This window comes from Nesoenas mayeri (assembly GCF_963082525.1).
Source record: "Nesoenas mayeri genome assembly, chromosome: 1".
Taxonomy (NCBI): Eukaryota; Metazoa; Chordata; class Aves; order Columbiformes; family Columbidae; genus Nesoenas; species Nesoenas mayeri.
Window position 1 is genome coordinate 82,216,801 of NC_137541.1, and position 20,622 is coordinate 82,237,422.

The following is a 20,622-nucleotide window of genomic DNA, read 5'->3' on the forward strand; positions in this document are numbered from 1 at the left end:
ATTCTCTACTTTTTTTTTTTATTTTATTTTTTTTAATTTTTATTTTTACACAGCTCCACAGCCCATTGGCAACTTTGGCAGCAATTTCATGGACTTTCAATTCTTGTGTGAGCTGGCGTTAGGAGAACTTCATGCCAGGTACAGGCAGCAGCTCCCGTGGCACTGGCACATGAAGACAGCAAGCTCTAGCAAGAGATCGTTTCATTCCCCAAGTAGAGCTTTCACCTGATGAACAGAAAAGATGTTTTGCTCCAGAGATGGCTCCCTGTAACTGACTGAAAGACTCCTGAAGATGAACCTGCAAAATCTTCCAAGATGGTGCTAGTTGAGAGGCACTATAAATAGTAAATATTTTCCCCAGCATGATATTCTCTGCCTCTTTTCTCCATTTCATAGCCTATGGAAGACCCAGAGAAACGTTGCACAGAGAAGAGGTGCCTGAAAGTCTTTTTTTTTTTTTTTTTTTTAATCATTTTTGTCTGTCCAGTCCCAAAACAGAAGAAAATGATGAGAAAAACCAGGATGCATAGAACAAGAGAGTCTCAGTTTGCAGCCACAGTTGCTTTGATCCAGGAGACATAATTGCAAACCTTAGTGTAAACCCCAGGATAGCCTCTCTCCGCACATCCAAGACCCCAAGAAACAATGCCCTGGAGCTGCCCGTTGCAGACTACTGGACCTCCGGAATCCCCCTGTGGAGATAAAAGGTACGGTTATTCAGCAAATGGTATCAGCATGAGTGATGAGCCAGAGATCCCAGAAATCATGGAAGTTCGACGAGCTCCACTGGGCTTTTTCCACACAGAAGTTCTAGAAAGGTCATTTCTGATTACGGCTCTACCCCTGATACTATTGTGCCTTACTTTAGCTCCAAGGGCACCACAGCTAAGGATGAGTAAGCTGCCTGTTTTTGATGGATGCAGTCTCTGGCAGATGCTTAGGATATGTGTGCCTTAAACATTATTCTGCCAAATATGTCCTTGGAGCTAGGCACATGTAAAGGCAGAGCAATTGTGAAGTGTGTTCATTTTCCAGATTGCGTGGATCTTGGCATACTGGCCATTTCATTTTTGGTGAGTCCAAAACTAACGCTTGTGACCCAGGCTCTAAAGTCACTGCGATTACTACTGCCTCTCTGGTGCGGCACTCCCCGATGTTCAACAGCCTGAGGTGCAGGAGGCGGCATAGTCTGCCTGTGGAGATTTAGGGCAGACTATTGTCTCAAAAAAGGGACAATCACTAATTGAGTGGGGAAAAAAATCCAGCCTCACTCAATAAGCAACTTGCACCCTAAGTGTCTGCTGTTGTTCAGAAAATCACAACATTCAGACATGCCAGTGCAGTGAGGATAACATATTCCCCTAATATGATGGCCTCTTCTACTAGCAAAAGGCAGGAGAGAAACACATGGGAAAGGAGAGGCTGGAGTTTCACCTGGCAGGAGTCTTTTCCTCCCTCCAGGAATCCTACACATATCATGTTGTTGGTAATTTCCCCGGGGTAGGCTTGGCTGCACTGGACTTGAGGTGAGTACAGGAGCATCCAAGCACTGCAAGTCATCTGGATACAGACCTATGAGAAAATAGAGATGGTTGATGACATCTCTGGGCCCATTTCAGAGCCCAGAGAGGGTCTTTCTTAGCAGAAAAGTAATCACTGAACATCCTATTTTAGCACTCGTCATTTTTCCTCTGAACAGTAACTGCAGCATGGATTTATTTTGTTTAGATGGAACAGATTCTATCCATGGGTCCACCATTTTACACTGCAGCCACATTTATTTTTCTGATACCTCGAAAATCATCTGCTGGCAAGTGTGAAGCTAAAAGCTGTTCTTGTAGCATGTATGTTGGAGGAAACCTGGGCCTCAGGAAAACCATCGGCTCCTCTGGTGCAGGTTTAGTTGTCACCAGTGGATGAGACATGAGTCACTGTCCACACCTCTGACCATTGGTGTAGGAGAAGGGAGCTCTCTTGTAGGCATTTGAGATCGACAGTCAGAGATTTTGATCTTGTTCTTAGAGAACTGACAACTCTATGAATATCTGTTAAATTGCTAATGCTTGGCACTGCACAGCTGTTGGCACCAGGCCACAAAATTGATGGCAGTGTGAACATCCTGGTGACTGAAGTGATTCCATGTCTGTAACACAGAACAAGAGGAAGTACCTTATAAAGGCTTGCCTTTAAAGCACTTCAATGGTTACCATCCTACAGACACTGATCACTCAAAAAGGCCTGTCCCACGGCACTTCTCTGTGCTTTACCCTATACTACTTGGACTTAATGGTGACATCGTAGAGCATATCCCAGGCCCTCATGATGCTGTACATTCCCACAGAGTACTCACTGCCATAGCTGAGCAGGTTGCCCCAGCCAGAGATCAGGCATGTGGTGCCTGCGGCCACACAGCTGGTTGGCAGAGGAACTGTTTGGACAGCTCGGTTGAGCTGGGCTTGTTCAGCAAGCTTGATGAGCATAATGTCGTTGTCCAGTGTTTTGGAGCTGTAATTAGGGTGGCGGATGATTTTAGCTGCATTAATCAACTGCTGTGTCGATTCTGTGAGTGCCAGGTTCTGTTTCCCAAGCTGCACTTGGATGCGACTGGAAAAGAGCAGGAATGGCATACACTTTACTGCTTCCGACAGGCAACGAGAAACCTCCCTGTCACCACACGCACTCACTTCAACATCACTATTGGCGTAGCTGTTTTAATTCAGGCTATCCTTCTTGTCCTGCAATAAGTCCCGGGGGTCGACACTGAAATCTTACCCACTCCCAGTAGAGGTGGTGAATTTCTGCAGGTTTATTTTGCTGAGCTGGGACAAGTTAAATATATAACAGTACTTTGTACAAATATTCTGGAAAAAGGCAATCTGCTATCACCCTCGCCTCATTGCTCTTCCTGTTCTCCAGTGGCTAAGTCTTACCAAGACTGATGCAATTATAAGAAATCACAGCCCATAACCTGCTGCTAGGTTATCGCATTGTCATTTCAGAAAGTGCTCTGCATTGAGAGAAACATCTGCAGAAGTGAAAAACCCCTTCTAATGCCTTCTCCCACCTTCCTGAATGAGCCACACATGCCTTGGTTGCCTTCTCTCAGAAGGGAGTCACATATTTGGCTCTCACAGATCAGAATTCCTGCTAGAAGTGAACTGCAAGAAAGAAGTAAGTTATGGAAGAAAATATTCTTTTTCCACTCACGTCTTGTAGCAGTGAGCAGCTGAAAGGACCCACTGGCTGCTGATGAGGGAACCTCCACAGAAGTGATAGCCAGAATTCAGGGACACCTGATAGGGGACAGAGTTCGCTGCACAGGTGTAGCCTCCCACAATCTTGTCATCATCATCGTCAGTGTTGACGGGAAAGGCAACTGAGAGATAAGGAGTGATGTATGTCAACAACTGGCATAAGGAATCTTGTGCGCCTGTGACTGCCTGAGGCATCTCACCTGCAGGCTCTACTTCTGTAAAAACTCGTGGGAGCAGTGGTGGGCAAGTGTAATGGACATTCATTTGCTGCTCCCTAAAATAAGGTGATAAGGCTTAGGTTGGCATCTCACGTATCTGCATCTAAAGCACTGGCTGCTAGTCCCAGAGTGAACATAAGGTCATAGAAGAGGTGATCTTGTTGGAACAGATCAAAGATATGTCTGTCCCACCATCCTGTTTGCAGAAGTGGTCAATGGTGGACTGAGTGTAAGTACAAAAACAAGTTTGCAGTGATATTTCCTTGCACCACTTGCCCATAGTCCAAAAATTCACAGCAGCTTTAGGACTTCCTGAGCCAGAGGAAGGAATCTTTGTACTTCATAGTCCTTAAGAGAGAGACAGTCTTTTTCTGAAGCTATGGACATGTTTCACTACTCCTGGGTCAAGAACCCCTATGAAGGCATTCGTTCCACATTTTGTGACAGAAGCAAGTATGAACAGACAGCAGTCAAAAGAAGTTACAGTGCTATGCCTTAAAGCTTTTGCAAACTGAAAATGGACGTCACTTTCCCACAACAGACTACCTTGCAAATATGCTCAGAAAATGAGATTCCTTATAAATTACAAGGACAGAAGTAAAGAATGTACTCACCAGCCACACCAACAAAGGCAACAAACAGTATGTACTTCATGATCTTGACACAGCCTCAGACCCAGACTGGTGGACTGGAAGTGTGAGCTGCTAGAAATACATTTTTAGAAATGGCCTTATCTCTAGCCCAAGGTTTTCTCCAGACAAGAAGCACAGAGTGGAAAATTTAAAGATGCAAATGTGGGCACTACAGGCACTGGTAGAAATAAAAATAACGTATCCGTTAATCATAAACTTTTCCTAAGATAGAGAGGTATTTTAAATTATTTCAGAGGGCAGCCTTCAATTTAAAAATACATTTTGGCTTTGGAAGATGTGTAGTTGTTTCCTTGTCCTGTTCTTACATGCAGCACCTGTTGAGAGCAACAAAAAAACCAAGAAGAACGAAGAAACAAAAAAAAAAACCACACAAAAATATCTCTCGATGAGTTTGTTAAGTCTGTTTTAACAAATTCATTTTCTTGAGTTAATACACTTGTTTATGGGAAAAATGTGCACAGATATTAATTCAAAGCCCAAAACAAGTACTATAGCTCCTTGGAGGAGTCCCTGGCCAGGGCTCGCAAATAATTGGTCTAGAAATGGAGTAGAAAGTTTATTTAGATTAGGTGAGAGAAATTAGAATTAGAAATTAGAATCGATGATACACTGAAATTCTTCTGTGGCAAAAATGAGAATTTCATTTTCGTGAGTCCTGGAGGACTGGTACACACAGAGGTACTGTCCAGATAGAAATTTACCTTCATTCTTAAGGACAAGTCCAAGGCCAGGACTTCTAGCTGGCTCTCTGATAAAGAGATGGCACAACCTCTCTGTTCCCAGTAAAACAATGCTAAAAACGCGTTTTCTTATGGTCAGATGGAATTCCGTTTTACGTATTTTAATTTGTGCCAATTGCCTCTTGTTCTGTCAGTAGGCACCACTGAAAAGTGTCTGATTCCCTCACCTTTATTCATACTTCCCTTTAGGTGTTTATACACATTGATAAGATCACACCTGAGCCTTGTCTTCTCCAGGCTAAGGGATACTGGCTCTCTTTGCCTGTTGTCATATGAAAGATGATCCAGCCCTTTAATCAACTTTGTGGTCCTGTGTTAGACCCACTCCAGTAAGTCCATCTCGTTCTTGTACTGGGGAGCCCAGAGCTTGGACTCGGCGCTCCAGACACGGCTTCAGAAGTGCTGAGCAGAGAAGGTGGATCACCTCCCTTGACCTGCTTGACAACACACTTGCTAATGCAGCCCAGGACATCATTGGTCTTTTGGGTTTTTTTTGCTGCAAGGGTGTATCGCTGGCTCACGGTCAGCTCGTTGTCCACCAGGACCCCCAGATCCTTCTCGGCAAAGCTGTTTTCCAGCCAGTCAGCCTGCACTGTGTACTGGTGCCTGGGTTATTTCTCACCCAAATGCAGGACCCTGCCTTTCCCCTCATGGAACACTGAGAGGCCCCTCTCAGCCCGGTTCCCCAGCCTGGTTGAGGTCTCTCTGCATGCTGGCAAAACCATCTGGTGTATCAGCCACGCCCCTCAGTTCTGTATCATCTGTGAACTTGCTGAAGGCGTATTCCGTCAATCCTATAGGCCATTAATGAAGATGTTGAACAGTATTGAACGCAGTATCAACCCCTGGTGTAAACCACTACAGACTGACTTCCAGCTGGACCATCTGCCACCGCTCGCGAGCCTCTGGCACTGGATGTGAAGCCAGTTTTTAATCCACTGCACTGTCACTTATGTAACCAATAATTTGCCTGCTTCTCTATGAGGATGTGAGATGGATGCACTTGACCCCTGTCCGCTCAACCAAATCAGCCACAGTTTGCTACACGCACTGAAGGAAGTAAGGGTCTGAGCTGTAGCCAAGCCAAGAACTCCTTTTAGGAGCACACAAGGAAGCAGAACGGCACACTGAACAACAATAAGTTGTGAGTGCGGTTGAGTCTCGTGCATACCTTTCTCACTGTATGCAATTTGACTACTAGCCAACCACTTTATTCCATACCCGTGGCAGCCTGGGTGAGCCTACTTTGAGCTCTCTTTGCCAAACAAAGGTGTCTGCATGGCAATGATCTTCTACTTCTCACAGATCACTGGATGAGCCCAGTTTAAGTTTTATATTAGTCATTTAGCCTAAGTAAATGTGTTTTAAATAGAGTGAATCACTTAGAATTATAAGGTCACATCATTTTGAATATACTGCCTGCTTAGTTCCTTAGTTAGCTGAACTTGGTGAAATCTTAAACTCCATGTCGTAAGGCTCCTCTCATGTTCACCAACCTTGTATCTACCTAATTGAAAACAAAGCAGCTACGAACCATCAACACCACCCACAAGATAATGCCTGTTTTGCACTCTGCTGAGCAAAACAGGATTCTTTCAGACAAAATAACACCTTCAAGGCCAGCATGAAGCAGCTATGGACCATCAACAATGTCTGCAGCTAAACAAAACAACGGCCTGTCTCAATGCAGTCAAAGAATCCAATGAGAAGCAAGAGGACCCCAGGCTCAAATATTACTATTGGACTGAATCATCGTGTGAGGGGTGGGAAATGGTCTGTTAGGGTATAATTTCTCAGGGACTTCTATGCTCAGCTCAGCACCTCCATGAAGGCACAAATGCTCGAGCTGACACTGCTGCTGTACTAGTCTAGTAAATTGTTTATTTCTACGAACTTTGATGCCTGAAGGATTACTTCAAGAGACTTTTGGAGCAACCTGGAGGGGGCTGAGATGCAGAATGGTGAAATTTTGACATCCTAGCCAAATGACAAAAATAATCGGGTGTGCACATGTAATCCTTTGGCCATGAACACATATCATCCCTTACTTGTTTTTCCTTTACCCTCTGTCACGGAGGTACCCCAAAAGTCAATTTAGACAGGCGATAAGCTCCAAAGAGACTTTATTCCAACCAGAACTCTTTATCAGGGAACCAACTAGAAATGGGGTTTGCCTAAAATTATTCAGCACTCCAATAACATTACAAAACAGAGGTTCAGATACCGTTCAGGAGTTCAACTACGACACAGCCAACTCAAACTCAGCAGATCAAATCCCACAACTCTGGAGGGATGATTCACATTCAGTTGTGGAGGGGAGCTGCTCTGGAGCCAACTTGGTCTGCAGCAAAGCAGCAGATCTCAGCAAATAAGGGAACAGAAGGCTCGATATGCAGACTGGACCCACTTCTTAGAGAAGTCTGGTGCCTCCCTGGGGCCAGGGTTAAAGACATGAAGAGAAAACTTCCTGCCCTGGAAAGACCCTCAGATTATTTTCCGCTACTAATTTTTCAGGTGGACAGCAATGAGACTGCAACAGGAAATCCAAAGGCAATTAAGCGGGACTTCAGGGCCTTGGGACGACTGGTTAAGGGATCAGGAGCACAAGCAGTGTTCTCCTCTGCTCCCCTAGTTGCAGGGTGTGATGAGGGATGATAGAGGAAGACCCAAGCAGATCAATACCTGGCTGTGGAACTGGTGTCCCCAGCAGAATTTTGGTTTTTTGATCATGGGTCAGTTTACGTGACGCCTGGCCTGCTAGCAACAAATGGGAGGCACCTGTCTCAAAGTAGGGAAAGGATCCTCAGACAGGAGCTAGCAGGGCTCATTGAAAGAGCTTCAAACTAGGTTTGAAGAGGCAATGTGAGAAAACCAGGCAGAGCAGAGACAAACCCAGGGGTGGCAAGCCAATGGGGTGAGGCCAATTTTATGAGGTGCAACAAGGCCAAGTGCCAGGCCCTGCACTTGCGTCACAACAATGCCATGCAAGGCTACAGACTTGGGGAAGAGTGGCTGGAAGGCTGCCTAGTGGAAAAGGATCTGGGGGTGTCAGTTGACAGCCAGCTGAATATGAGACAGCAGTGTGCCCAGGTGACCAAAAAGGCCAACAGCATCCTTACATGTGTCAAGAATAGTGTGGCCAGCAGGAGTAGGGAAGTGATCTTCCCCCTGTACTCAGTGCTAGTGAGGCTGCACCTAGAATACTGTGTTCAGTTTTGGGCCCCTCACTATGGGAAAGACAAGGAGGAGAGAGTTCAGAGAAGGACGATCAAGCTGGTGAAGGGTCCGGAGAACAAGTCTTACGAGGAGCAACTAAGGGAAATGGGGCTGTTTAGCCTGGAGAAAAGGAGGCTGAGGGGTGACCTTATCTCTCTCTACAACTACCTGAAAGGAGGTTGTAGCATGGAGGGTGTTGGTGTCTTCTCCCAAGTAACAAGTGATAGGATGAGAGGAAACGGCCTCAAGTTGCACCAGGGGAGGCTTAAATTGGATATTAGGTAAAATTTATTCACAGAAAGAGTTTTCAGGCCGTGGAACAGGCTGCCCAGGGAAGTGGTTGAGTCACCATCCCTGGAGGTGTGTAAAAGACGTGTAGGTGAGTTTCTTAGGGACATGGTTTAGTGCCAGAGATAGGTTAACTGTTGGACTTGATGATTCTGAGGGTCTCTTCCAACCAAAATGATTCTATGATTCTAGGGCCACTGGACTGAGATAAAGTAAATACATTTTTCCAGGCTGATGCAAGATCCTGGGAAAGGGAAACCTGGCGTGATAATGGGCTGGCAGAGAGAAGGTTTCCCAGGAGCATGAAGTGAAGGAATTTCTCACGCTAGTCCTTGTACATCTCCCAGAGCTGTGCGGTGGAGGGACTGTTGATTTTCTCTCCCCAAGTCCATCCTGCCTGGGAAGAGCTTGTTGAAACATGCCCCATCTGACATAAGAATGATAAATCCCCTGTTGCGGGAGGCCAGGAGACTGTCTGCGGATGGGTTTTGCATCTTTTGCTCTTTGGCATCTGTAATCAACAGGTTCCTGGTTTACAGTGTTCCAGTGCAGTGGTCTCCAAAGTGTGCAAGAGCGTACACCAGGCTGTGAGAAGAAAACATTAGAACTTAGGTGGTATATTTATATAGTTATCAATTATTAAATGTACACACACTTGAAATATATTACTGTTCAGAAATGTTTGGAAACTACTATTCTAGTGGTTTCAGTGAATAACTTACATGTTCGTTCTTACATTCTGCTTTAAACATCAGCCTCCAACTCTACAGAACCTTCATGTTCTCCCTGATTTCTTCACTATCAAGGCTTTCTCCTTCCCTTGCTCACCCCTGGCTTCCCCCCCGGCAAATTAGAATTCTGCTGACGTTCTCAACTGCATTGGCCATTTTCTGTGTCTAGAATAATGAGCTTGTGACCTGACTAAATTGACTTTTGGGGGTGCCTCTGTGACACCCTCTATGCCTCTTAGACATGTAGTATTGACCAAGTCTGGGACTATGTTTTGATCCAGCCACACCTAGCCTTCTCTCTAAGAAGGAGTTTAGAAAGCAAGGGAGTCCATTCTGAACCTCGGGACTCGACGGGAGGGTCTCCCTCTTCCCTTTTACATTTCCTGTCCACATATGTTTATCACTCTAAAACAACTCTCGCCCACTTCTGCTTGGCTTATTTCCTCCTTGAAGTAAGTAATAGAGTGAGCTGTGCCATCCAACTCTGTTAAGCCACACTTTTCTTTAAGTGATCTAAACACAGCTCTGCAGCAAGCAGGAGCCTAAATCACTCATCCACAACAGGATGTTACGGGAGACGGCATCAGTGGCTCTATAAACGTAGAGATAAACGAGATCCTCTGCTCTCCCTTTGCCCACAAAGATGATCACGTCATTGTAGGAGGCAAAGAGGTTGGTTAAGTGTGAATTCTCCTTCATAACTACTTGCTGACTACTCCAAAACACCTTCTTGTGCCTCATGTGTTTGAAAATGCTTTCCAGGAGGATAGATTCCATCACCTTGCCAGGGACTGAGGTAAGGGTGACTGGCCCAGTACACAGTGCAGGCTGACTGGCTGGAAAACAGCTTTGCCGAGAAGGATCTGGGGGTCCTGGTGGACAACGAGCTGACCGTGAGCCAGTGATACACCCTTGCAGCAAAAAAAAAACCCAAAAGACCAATGATGTCCTCTGCTGCATTAGCAAGTGTGTTGTCAAGCAGGTCAAGGGAGGTGATCCACCCTCTCTGCTCAGCACTTCTGAAGCCAAGTTGGCTCCAGAGCAGCTCCCCTCCACAACTGAATGTGAATCATCCCTCCAGAGTTGTGGGGTTTGATCTGCTGAGTTTGAGTTGGCTGTGTCGTAGTTGAACTCCTGAACGGTATCTGAACCTCTGTTTTGCAATGTTATTGGAGTGCTGAATAATTTTAGGCAAACCCCATTTCTAGTTGGTTCCCTGATAAAGAGTTCTGGTTGGAATAAAGTCTCTTTGGAGCTTATCGCCTGTCTAAATTGACTTTTGGGGTACCTCCGTGACAGAGGGTAAAGGAAAAACAAGTAAGGGATGATATGTGTTCATGGCCAAAGGATTACATGTGCACACCCGATTATTTTTGTCATTTGGCTAGGATGTCAAAATTTCACCATTCTGCATCTCAGCCCCCTCCAGGTTGCTCCAAAAGTCTCTTGAAGTAATCCTTCAGGCATCAAAGTTCGTAGAAATAAACAATTTACTAGACTAGTACAGCAGCAGTGTCAGCTCGAGCATTTGTGCCTTCATGGAGGTGCTGAGCTGAGCATAGAAGTCCCTGAGAAATTATACCCTAACAGACCATTTCCCACCCCTCACACGATGATTCAGTCCAATAGTAATATTTGAGCCTGGGGTCCTCTTGCTTCTCATTGGATTCTTTGACTGCATTGAGACAGGCCGTTGTTTTGTTTAGCTGCAGACATTGTTGATGGTCCATAGCTGCTTCATGCTGGCCTTGAAGGTGTTATTTTGTCTGAAAGAATCCTGTTTTGCTCAGCAGAGTGCAAAACAGGCATTATCTTGTGGGTGGTGTTGATGGTTCGTAGCTGCTTTGTTTTCAATTAGGTAGATACAAGGTTGGTGAACATGAGAGGAGCCTTACGACATGGAGTTTAAGATTTCACCAAGTTCAGCTAACTAAGGAACTAAGCAGGCAGTATATTCAAAATGATGTGACCTTATAATTCTAAGTGATTCACTCTATTTAAAACACATTTACTTAGGCTAAATGACTAATATAAAACTTAAACTGGGCTCATCCAGTGATCTGTGAGAAGTAGAAGATCATTGCCATGCAGACACCTTTGTTTGGCAAAGAGAGCTCAAAGTAGGCTCACCCAGGCTGCCACGGGTATGGAATAAAGTGGTTGGCTAGTAGTCAAATTGCATACAGTGAGAAAGGTATGCACGAGACTCAACCGCACTCACAACTTATTGTTGTTCAGTGTGCCGTTCTGCTTCCTTGTGTGCTCCTAAAAGGAGTTCTTGGCTTGGCTACAGCTCAGACCCTTACTTCCTTCAGTGCGTGTAGCAAACTGTGGCTGATTTGGTTGAGCGGACAGGGGTCAAGTGCATCCATCTCACATCCTCATAGAGAAGCAGGCAAATTATTGGTTACATAAGTGACAGTGCAGTGGATTAAAAACTGGCTTCACATCCAGTGCCAGAGGCTCGCGAGCGGTGGCAGATGGTCCAGCTGGAAGTCAGTCTGTAGTGGTTTACACCAGGGGTTGATACTGCGTTCAATACTGTTCAACATCTTCATTAATGGCCTATAGGATTGACGGAATACGCCTTCAGCAAGTTCACAGATGATACAGAACTGAGGGGCGTGGCTGATACACCAGATGGTTTTGCCAGCATGCAGAGAGACCTCAACCAGGCTGGGGAACCGGGCTGAGAGGGGCCTCTCAGTGTTCCATGAGGGGAAAGGCAGGGTCCTGCATTTGGGTGAGAAATAACCCAGGCACCAGTACACAGTGCAGGCTGACTGGCTGGAAAACAGCTTTGCCGAGAAGGATCTGGGGGTCCTGGTGGACAACGAGCTGACCGTGAGCCAGCGATACACCCTTGCAGCAAAAAAAAACCCAAAAGACCAATGATGTCCTGGGCTGCATTAGCAAGTGTGTTGTCAAGCAGGTCAAGGGAGGTGATCCACCTTCTCTGCTCAGCACTTCTGAAGCCGTGTCTGGAGCGCCGAGTCCAAGCTCTGGGCTCCCCAGTACAAGAACGAGATGGACTTACTGGAGTGGGTCTAACACAGGACCACAAAGTTGATTAAAGGGCTGGATCATCTTTCATATGACAACAGGCAAAGAGAGCCAGTATCCCTTAGCCTGGAGAAGACAAGGCTCAGGTGTGATCTTATCAATGTGTATAAACACCTAAAGGGAAGTATGAATAAAGGTGAGGGAATCAGACACTTTTCAGTGGTGCCTACTGACAGAACAAGAGGCAATTGGCACAAATTAAAATACGTAAAACGGAATTCCATCTGACCATAAGAAAACGCGTTTTTAGCATTGTTTTACTGGGAACAGAGAGGTTGTGCCATCTCTTTATCAGAGAGCCAGCTAGAAGTCCTGGCCTTGGACTTGTCCTTAAGAATGAAGGTAAATTTCTATCTGGACAGTACCTCTGTGTGTACCAGTCCTCCAGGACTCACGAAAATGAAATTCTCATTTTTGCCACAGAAGAATTTCAGTGTATCATCGATTCTAATTTCTAATTCTAATTTCTCTCACCTAATCTAAATAAACTTTCTACTCCATTTCTAGACCAATTATTTGCGAGCCCTGGCCAGGGACTCCTCCAAGGAGCTATAGTACTTGTTTTGGGCTTTGAATTAATATCTGTGCACATTTTTCCCATAAACAAGTGTATTAACTCAAGAAAATGAATTTGTTAAAACAGACTTAACAAACTCATCGAGAGATATTTTTGTGTGGTTTTTTTTTTTGTTTCTTCGTTCTTCTTGGTTTTTTTGTTGCTCTCAACAGGTGCTGCATGTAAGAACAGGACAAGGAAACAACTACACATCTTCCAAAGCCAAAATGTATTTTTAAATTGAAGGCTGCCCTCTGAAATAATTTAAAATACCTCTCTATCTTAGGAAAAGTTTATGATTAACGGATACGTTATTTTTATTTCTACCAGTGCCTGTAGTGCCCACATTTGCATCTTTAAATTTTCCACTCTGTGCTTCTTGTCTGGAGAAAACCTTGGGCTAGAGATAAGGCCATTTCTAAAAATGTATTTCTAGCAGCTCACACTTCCAGTCCACCAGTCTGGGTCTGAGGCTGTGTCAAGATCATGAAGTACATACTGTTTGTTGCCTTTGTTGGTGTGGCTGGTGAGTACATTCTTTACTTCTGTCCTTGTAATTTATAAGGAATCTCATTTTCTGAGCATATTTGCAAGGTAGTCTGTTGTGGGAAAGTGACGTCCATTTTCAGTTTGCAAAAGCTTTAAGGCATAGCACTGTAACTTCTTTTGACTGCTGTCTGTTCATACTTGCTTCTGTCACAAAATGTGGAACGAATGCCTTCATAGGGGTTCTTGACCCAGGAGTAGTGAAACATGTCCATAGCTTCAGAAAAAGACTGTCTCTCTCTTAAGGACTATGAAGTACAAAGATTCCTTCCTCTGGCTCAGGAAGTCCTAAAGCTGCTGTGAATTTTTGGACTATGGGCAAGTGGTGCAAGGAAATATCACTGCAAACTTGTTTTTGTACTTACACTCAGTCCACCATTGACCACTTCTGCAAACAGGATGGTGGGACAGACATATCTTTGATCTGTTCCAACAAGATCACCTCTTCTATGACCTTATGTTCACTCTGGGACTAGCAGCCAGTGCTTTAGATGCAGATACGTGAGATGCCAACCTAAGCCTTATCACCTTATTTTAGGGCGCAGCAAATGAATGTCCATTACACTTGCCCACCACTGCTCCCACGAGTTTTTACAGAAGTAGAGCCTGCAGGTGAGATGCCTCAGGCAGTCACAGGCGCACAAGATTCCTTATGCCAGTTGTTGACATACATCACTCCTTATCTCTCAGTTGCCTTTCCCGTCAACACTGACGATGATGATGACAAGATCGTGGGAGGCTACACCTGTGCAGCGAACTCTGTCCCTTATCAGGTGTCCCTGAATTCTGGCTATCACTTCTGTGGAGGTTCCCTCATCAGCAGCCAGTGGGTCCTTTCAGCTGCTCACTGCTACAAGACGTGAGTGGAAAAAGAATATTTTCTTCCATAACTTACTTCTTTCTTGCAGTTCACTTCTAGCAGGAATTCTGATCTGTGAGAGCCAAATATGTGACTCCCTTCTGAGAGAAGGCAACCAAGGCATGTGTGGCTCATTCAGGAAGGTGGGAGAAGGCATTAGAAGGGGTTTTTCACTTCTGCAGATGTTTCTCTCAATGCAGAGCACTTTCTGAAATGACAATGCGATAACCTAGCAGCAGGTTATGGGCTGTGATTTCTTATAATTGCATCAGTCTTGGTAAGACTTAGCCACTGGAGAACAGGAAGAGCAATGAGGCGAGGGTGATAGCAGATTGCCTTTTTCCAGAATATTTGTACAAAGTACTGTTATATATTTAACTTGTCCCAGCTCAGCAAAATAAACCTGCAGAAATTCACCACCTCTACTGGGAGTGGGTAAGATTTCAGTGTCGACCCCCGGGACTTATTGCAGGACAAGAAGGATAGCCTGAATTAAAACAGCTACGCCAATAGTGATGTTGAAGTGAGTGCGTGTGGTGACAGGGAGGTTTCTCGTTGCCTGTCGGAAGCAGTAAAGTGTATGCCATTCCTGCTCTTTTCCAGTCGCATCCAAGTGCAGCTTGGGAAACAGAACCTGGCACTCACAGAATCGACACAGCAGTTGATTAATGCAGCTAAAATCATCCGCCACCCTAATTACAGCTCCAAAACACTGGACAACGACATTATGCTCATCAAGCTTGCTGAACAAGCCCAGCTCAACCGAGCTGTCCAAACAGTTCCTCTGCCAACCAGCTGTGTGGCCGCAGGCACCACATGCCTGATCTCTGGCTGGGGCAACCTGCTCAGCTATGGCAGTGAGTACTCTGTGGGAATGTACAGCATCATGAGGGCCTGGGATATGCTCTACGATGTCACCATTAAGTCCAAGTAGTATAGGGTAAAGCACAGAGAAGTGCCGTGGGACAGGCCTTTTTGAGTGATCAGTGTCTGTAGGATGGTAACCATTGAAGTGCTTTAAAGGCAAGCCTTTATAAGGTACTTCCTCTTGTTCTGTGTTACAGACATGGAATCACTTCAGTCACCAGGATGTTCACACTGCCATCAATTTTGTGGCCTGGTGCCAACAGCTGTGCAGTGCCAAGCATTAGCAATTTAACAGATATTCATAGAGTTGTCAGTTCTCTAAGAACAAGATCAAAATCTCTGACTGTCGATCTCAAATGCCTACAAGAGAGCTCCCTTCTCCTACACCAATGGTCAGAGGTGTGGACAGTGACTCATGTCTCATCCACTGGTGACAACTAAACCTGCACCAGAGGAGCCGATGGTTTTCCTGAGGCCCAGGTTTCCTCCAACATACATGCTACAAGAACAGCTTTTAGCTTCACACTTGCCAGCAGATGATTTTCGAGGTATCAGAAAAATAAATGTGGCTGCAGTGTAAAATGGTGGACCCATGGATAGAATCTGTTCCATCTAAACAAAATAAATCCATGCTGCAGTTACTGTTCAGAGGAAAAATGACGAGTGCTAAAATAGGATGTTCAGTGATTACTTTTCTGCTAAGAAAGACCCTCTCTGGGCTCTGAAATGGGCCCAGAGATGTCATCAACCATCTCTATTTTCTCATAGGTCTGTATCCAGATGACTTGCAGTGCTTGGATGCTCCTGTACTCACCTCAAGCCAGTGCAGCCAAGCCTACCCCGGGGAAATTACCAACAACATGATATGTGTAGGATTCCTGGAGGGAGGAAAAGACTCCTGCCAGGTGAAACTCCAGCCTCTCCTTTCCCATGTGTTTCTCTCCTGCCTTTTGCTAGTAGAAGAGGCCATCGTATTAGGGGAATATGTTATCCTCACTGCACTGGCATGTCTGAATGTTGTGATTTTCTGAACAACAGCAGACACTTAGGGTGCAAGTTGCTTATTGAGTGAGGCTGGATTTTTTTCCCCACTCAATTAGTGATTGTCCCTTTTTTGAGACAATAGTCTGCCCTAAATCTCCACAGGCAGACTATGCCGCCTCCTGCACCTCAGGCTGTTGAACATCGGGGAGTGCCGCACCAGAGAGGCAGTAGTAATCGCAGTGACTTTAGAGCCTGGGTCACAAGCGTTAGTTTTGGACTCACCAAAAATGAAATGGCCAGTATGCCAAGATCCACGCAATCTGGAAAATGAACACACTTCACAATTGCTCTGCCTTTACATGTGCCTAGCTCCAAGGACATATTTGGCAGAATAATGTTTAAGGCACACATATCCTAAGCATCTGCCAGAGACTGCATCCATCAAAAACAGGCAGCTTACTCATCCTTAGCTGTGGTGCCCTTGGAGCTAAAGTAAGGCACAATAGTATCAGGGGTAGAGCCGTAATCAGAAATGACCTTTCTAGAACTTCTGTGTGGAAAAAGCCCAGTGGAGCTCGTCGAACTTCCATGATTTCTGGGATCTCTGGCTCATCACTCATGCTGATACCATTTGCTGAATAACCGTACCTTTTATCTCCACAGGGGGATTCCGGAGGTCCAGTAGTCTGCAACGGGCAGCTCCAGGGCATTGTTTCTTGGGGTCTTGGATGTGCGGAGAGAGGCTATCCTGGGGTTTACACTAAGGTTTGCAATTATGTCTCCTGGATCGAAGCAACTGTGGCTGCAAACTGAGACTCTCTTGTTCTATGCATCCTGGTTTTTCTCATCATTTTCTTCTGTTTTGGGACTGGACAGACAAAAATGATTAAAAAAAAAAATAAATAAAGACTTTCAGGCACCTCTTCTCTGTGCAACGTTTCTCTGGGTCTTCCATAGGCTATGAAACGGAGAAAAGAGGCAGAGAATATCATGCTGGGGAAAATATTTACTATTTATAGTGCCTCTCAACTAGCACCATCTTGGAAGATTTTGCAGGTTCATCTTCAGGAGTCTTTCAGTCAGTTACAGGGAGCCATCTCTGGAGCAAAACATCTTTTCTGTTCATCAGGTGAAAGCTCTACTTGGGGAATGAAACGATCTCTTGCTAGAGCTTGCTGTCTTCATGTGCCAGTGCCACGGGAGCTGCTGCCTGTACCTGGCATGAAGTTCTCCTAACGCCAGCTCACACAAGAATTGAAAGTCCATGAAATTGCTGCCAAAGTTGCCAATGGGCTGTGGAGCTGTGTAAAAATAAAAATTAAAAAAAATAAAATAAAAAAAAAAAGTAGAGAATTTGAGTAAAAGAAAAGTATAGAAAAAGCAGAGAATAGGTGAAATGGGGAATGGGGAGAATTTTCAAAGAAATCGGACACGAGAGGAGAGGAGAGGAGAGGAGAGGAGAGGAGAGGAGAGGAGAGGAGAGCAAGGCATGAAGGAACAAGTGCTGTTTGCTGACAGAGAGGTTTGTGCCTGACTCTCTCAGATGTTTTGTCACTGAGATAGCTCTTAGGAGAGTGCCAGGTGCCTGACTCATTGAGATAGGCACCATATACGAACAGGATCAGATCATGGGTTTGTGTCCCATTGCTCCAGTGAGGCGCGGAAATTACTTTACAACCTGTGAGGTTATAAAGAAGGTATGCTTATTCAGTGCTGGGCACACGGGGGATAATTCCGCCCAAGATGTGTGCTAATTTCCAGCAGCCGCAAACTTGGTTAAATGCTCTAAAGTATTACATATTAATGAAAATTCTAGGAACACCTATACATATTCATAACTTGACCCCGAGAAGTCGGTTCTTATTACCATGTGTTCCAGGAAATCGTTTCCATAGTCTGCCCCCCTCCTCGGCCCTTCCTGGTTGCAACTGTGCAGTGCCACCTGGTGGTCGTGGGCTAGGGTCTCCTGGATGAAGGCCCACAGTACTCTTCGCTGTACACTTTTACCTCTGGCCTGGTGTGCTGCGTTGCCTGGGGCTCAAACTGGTGAACTACTTAGAACTGGCTTATCTCCTGTCCTGTGCCCAAGATTTTCATTATCTTGTTCACCCAAGGATGCAGCTAGGTTTTTTATCTTTGCAAGGCCTGGGAAGTCATCACCGAACTCCTGTTTCTCATACAATAAGTTATACAATGCTCTAAGCTAGGCAATTGCTATGTGGGTTAAGGGTTGGCTCTTTAAGTGTCTTTTAGTGTTAGTTAGTTGGTTCCCTGTATCACTGGAAGCACCAGTTAAATTCCTTCTCAGCATCTGCCTTTTTCCAGAAAAAGCCCTGAACTGTAGCCTGGCATCTTTCCCTTCAGTCTGTTTGCACCAGGAGAAAGAGTTCTTATCTGGGAGCACTTGAAAGTCAGAGGTTTGCCTTCCCTGACCACTGTGAGTGGACATTGGTTGATGTCTCTGCCTGGTATCTTAGGGGAAAGGAGAAGAAAATGTTGGAGGATGAAGAAGAGGATGCAACAAAAAGAGAAAATGAAAAGGCGGGGAAGAAATACTTCTATCATCAGACAGAGCACATTCTGAAATATGACAGACAGGGATGTTGAGAAGGGTAGTCTGGAAACAGTCCCAGTCCTCTGTCACTATCCCCTGGATGTATCAAGATCTCTAGTGGGTAAAGAAGAAATTCCACTTTCCAGATTCTTCATTTTCAAATTTCTGGAATATCCTCACATGGCTGGGACATCACTAATGCCTGCGGTGGACAGTGCCATGAAGAGGTCACTGACAAAGTTGTTCCCTCTTTTGTACTGTCTAATAAGAGAAGCAGACATCTGCAGAGCACTCTAGATGTGAGAACATTGTTTTTCTCACTTTCTCTGCTGACATGTGCACACACTGCTCTTATCACACAGCTCTGCACAGCAGGAGTGAGAGGATTACAGAGCTGTGAGCCGTGGTTGGAACCCACACAGCGCTGGGTCCTTCTCTCTTGAGCTGCTCCCTAAGCTTGTCCAGCGAAAGGATTAGGTCCATCCAGAAGGGACCTTTTGAGATCCTACAGGCTAGCCCTTCCTGCTCAACTAGGGTTACGTTATCCAGGAACGTGTCCAGTTGGGTTTGGAATATCATCAAGGATGGAGATGGCACAACCTCTCTGTTCCCAGTAAAACAATGCTAAAAATGCGTTTTCTTATGGTCAGATGGAATTCCGTTTTACGTGTTTTAATTTGTGCCAATTGCCTCTTGTTCTGTCAGTAGGCACCACTGAAAAGTGTCTGATTCCCTCACCTTTATTCATACTTCCCTTTAGGTGTTTATACACATTGATAAGATCACACCTGAGCCTTGTCTTCTCCAGGCTAAGGGATACTGGCTCTCTTTGCCTGTTGTCATATGAAAGATGATCCAGCCCTTTAATCAACTTTGTGGTCCTGTGTTAGACCCACTCCAGTAAGTCCATCTCGTTCTTGTACTGGGGAGCCCAGAGCTTGGACTCGGCGCTCCAGACACGGCTTCAGAAGTGCTGAGCAGAGAAGGTGGATCACCTCCCTTGACCTGCTTGACAACACACTTGCTAATGCAGCCCAGGACATCATTGGTCTTTTGGGTTTTTTTTGCTGCAAGGGTGTATCGCTGGCTCACGGTCAGCTCGTTGTCCACCAGGACCCCCAGATCCTTCTCGGCAAAGCTGTTTTCCAGCCAGTCAGCCTGCACTGTGTACTGGTGCCTGGGTTATTTCTCACCCAAATGCAGGACCCTGCCTTTCCCCTCATGGAACACTGAGAGGCCCCTCTCAGCCCGGTTCCCCAGCCTGGTTGAGGTCTCTCTGCATGCTGGCAAAACCATCTGGTGTATCAGCCACGCCCCTCAGTTCTGTATCATCTGTGAACTTGCTGAAGGCGTATTCCGTCAATCCTATAGGCCATTAATGAAGATGTTGAACAGTATTGAACGCAGTATCAACCCCTGGTGTAAACCACTACAGACTGACTTCCAGCTGGACCATCTGCCACCGCTCGCGAGCCTCTGGCACTGGATGTGAAGCCAGTTTTTAATCCACTGCACTGTCACTTATGTAACCAATAATTTGCCTGCTTCTCTATGAGGATGTGAGATGGATGCACTTGACCCCTGTCCGCTCAACCAAATCAGCCACAGTTTGCTACACGCACTGAAGGAAGTAAGGGTCTGAGCTGTAGCCAAGCCAAGAACTCCTTTTAGGAGCACACAAGGAAGCAGAACGGCACACTGAACAACAATAAGTTGTGAGTGCGGTTGAGTCTCGTGCATACCTTTCTCACTGTATGCAATTTGACTACTAGCCAACCACTTTATTCCATACCCGTGGCAGCCTGGGTGAGCCTACTTTGAGCTCTCTTTGCCAAACAAAGGTGTCTGCATGGCAATGATCTTCTACTTCTCACAGATCACTGGATGAGCCCAGTTTAAGTTTTATATTAGTCATTTAGCCTAAGTAAATGTGTTTTAAATAGAGTGAATCACTTAGAATTATAAGGTCACATCATTTTGAATATACTGCCTGCTTAGTTCCTTAGTTAGCTGAACTTGGTGAAATCTTAAACTCCATGTCGTAAGGCTCCTCTCATGTTCACCAACCTTGTATCTACCTAATTGAAAACAAA

At 45.4% G+C, this 20,622-nt stretch overlaps 2 protein-coding genes across 2 annotated transcripts; one reads left to right on the forward strand and one right to left on the reverse strand.

Annotated features, from left to right (window-relative positions):
• Positions 1 to 342: 342 nt before the first annotated feature.
• Positions 343 to 4,126, reverse strand: LOC308048339 (trypsin I-P1-like; the record flags this gene model as incomplete). The annotated part of the gene is given in 6 exon segments (XM_080357415.1): positions 343 to 692; positions 1,435 to 1,518; positions 1,520 to 1,572; positions 2,351 to 2,604; positions 3,208 to 3,376; positions 4,087 to 4,126. Coding segments are annotated over 6 exon segments (750 nt in total). The 3' UTR covers positions 343 to 542.
• Positions 4,127 to 13,205: 9,079 nt separating this feature from the next.
• LOC308043308 (trypsin I-P1-like) lies at positions 13,206 to 16,788 on the forward strand (the record flags this gene model as incomplete). Its single annotated transcript, XM_080349272.1, has 5 exons — positions 13,206 to 13,245; positions 13,956 to 14,124; positions 14,728 to 14,981; positions 15,760 to 15,896; positions 16,639 to 16,788. The coding sequence occupies 5 exons, from the start codon at positions 13,206 to 13,208 to the stop codon at positions 16,786 to 16,788; spliced, it is 750 nt and encodes a 249-aa protein (XP_080205398.1).
• Between the last annotated feature and the right edge of the window lie 3,834 nt (positions 16,789 to 20,622).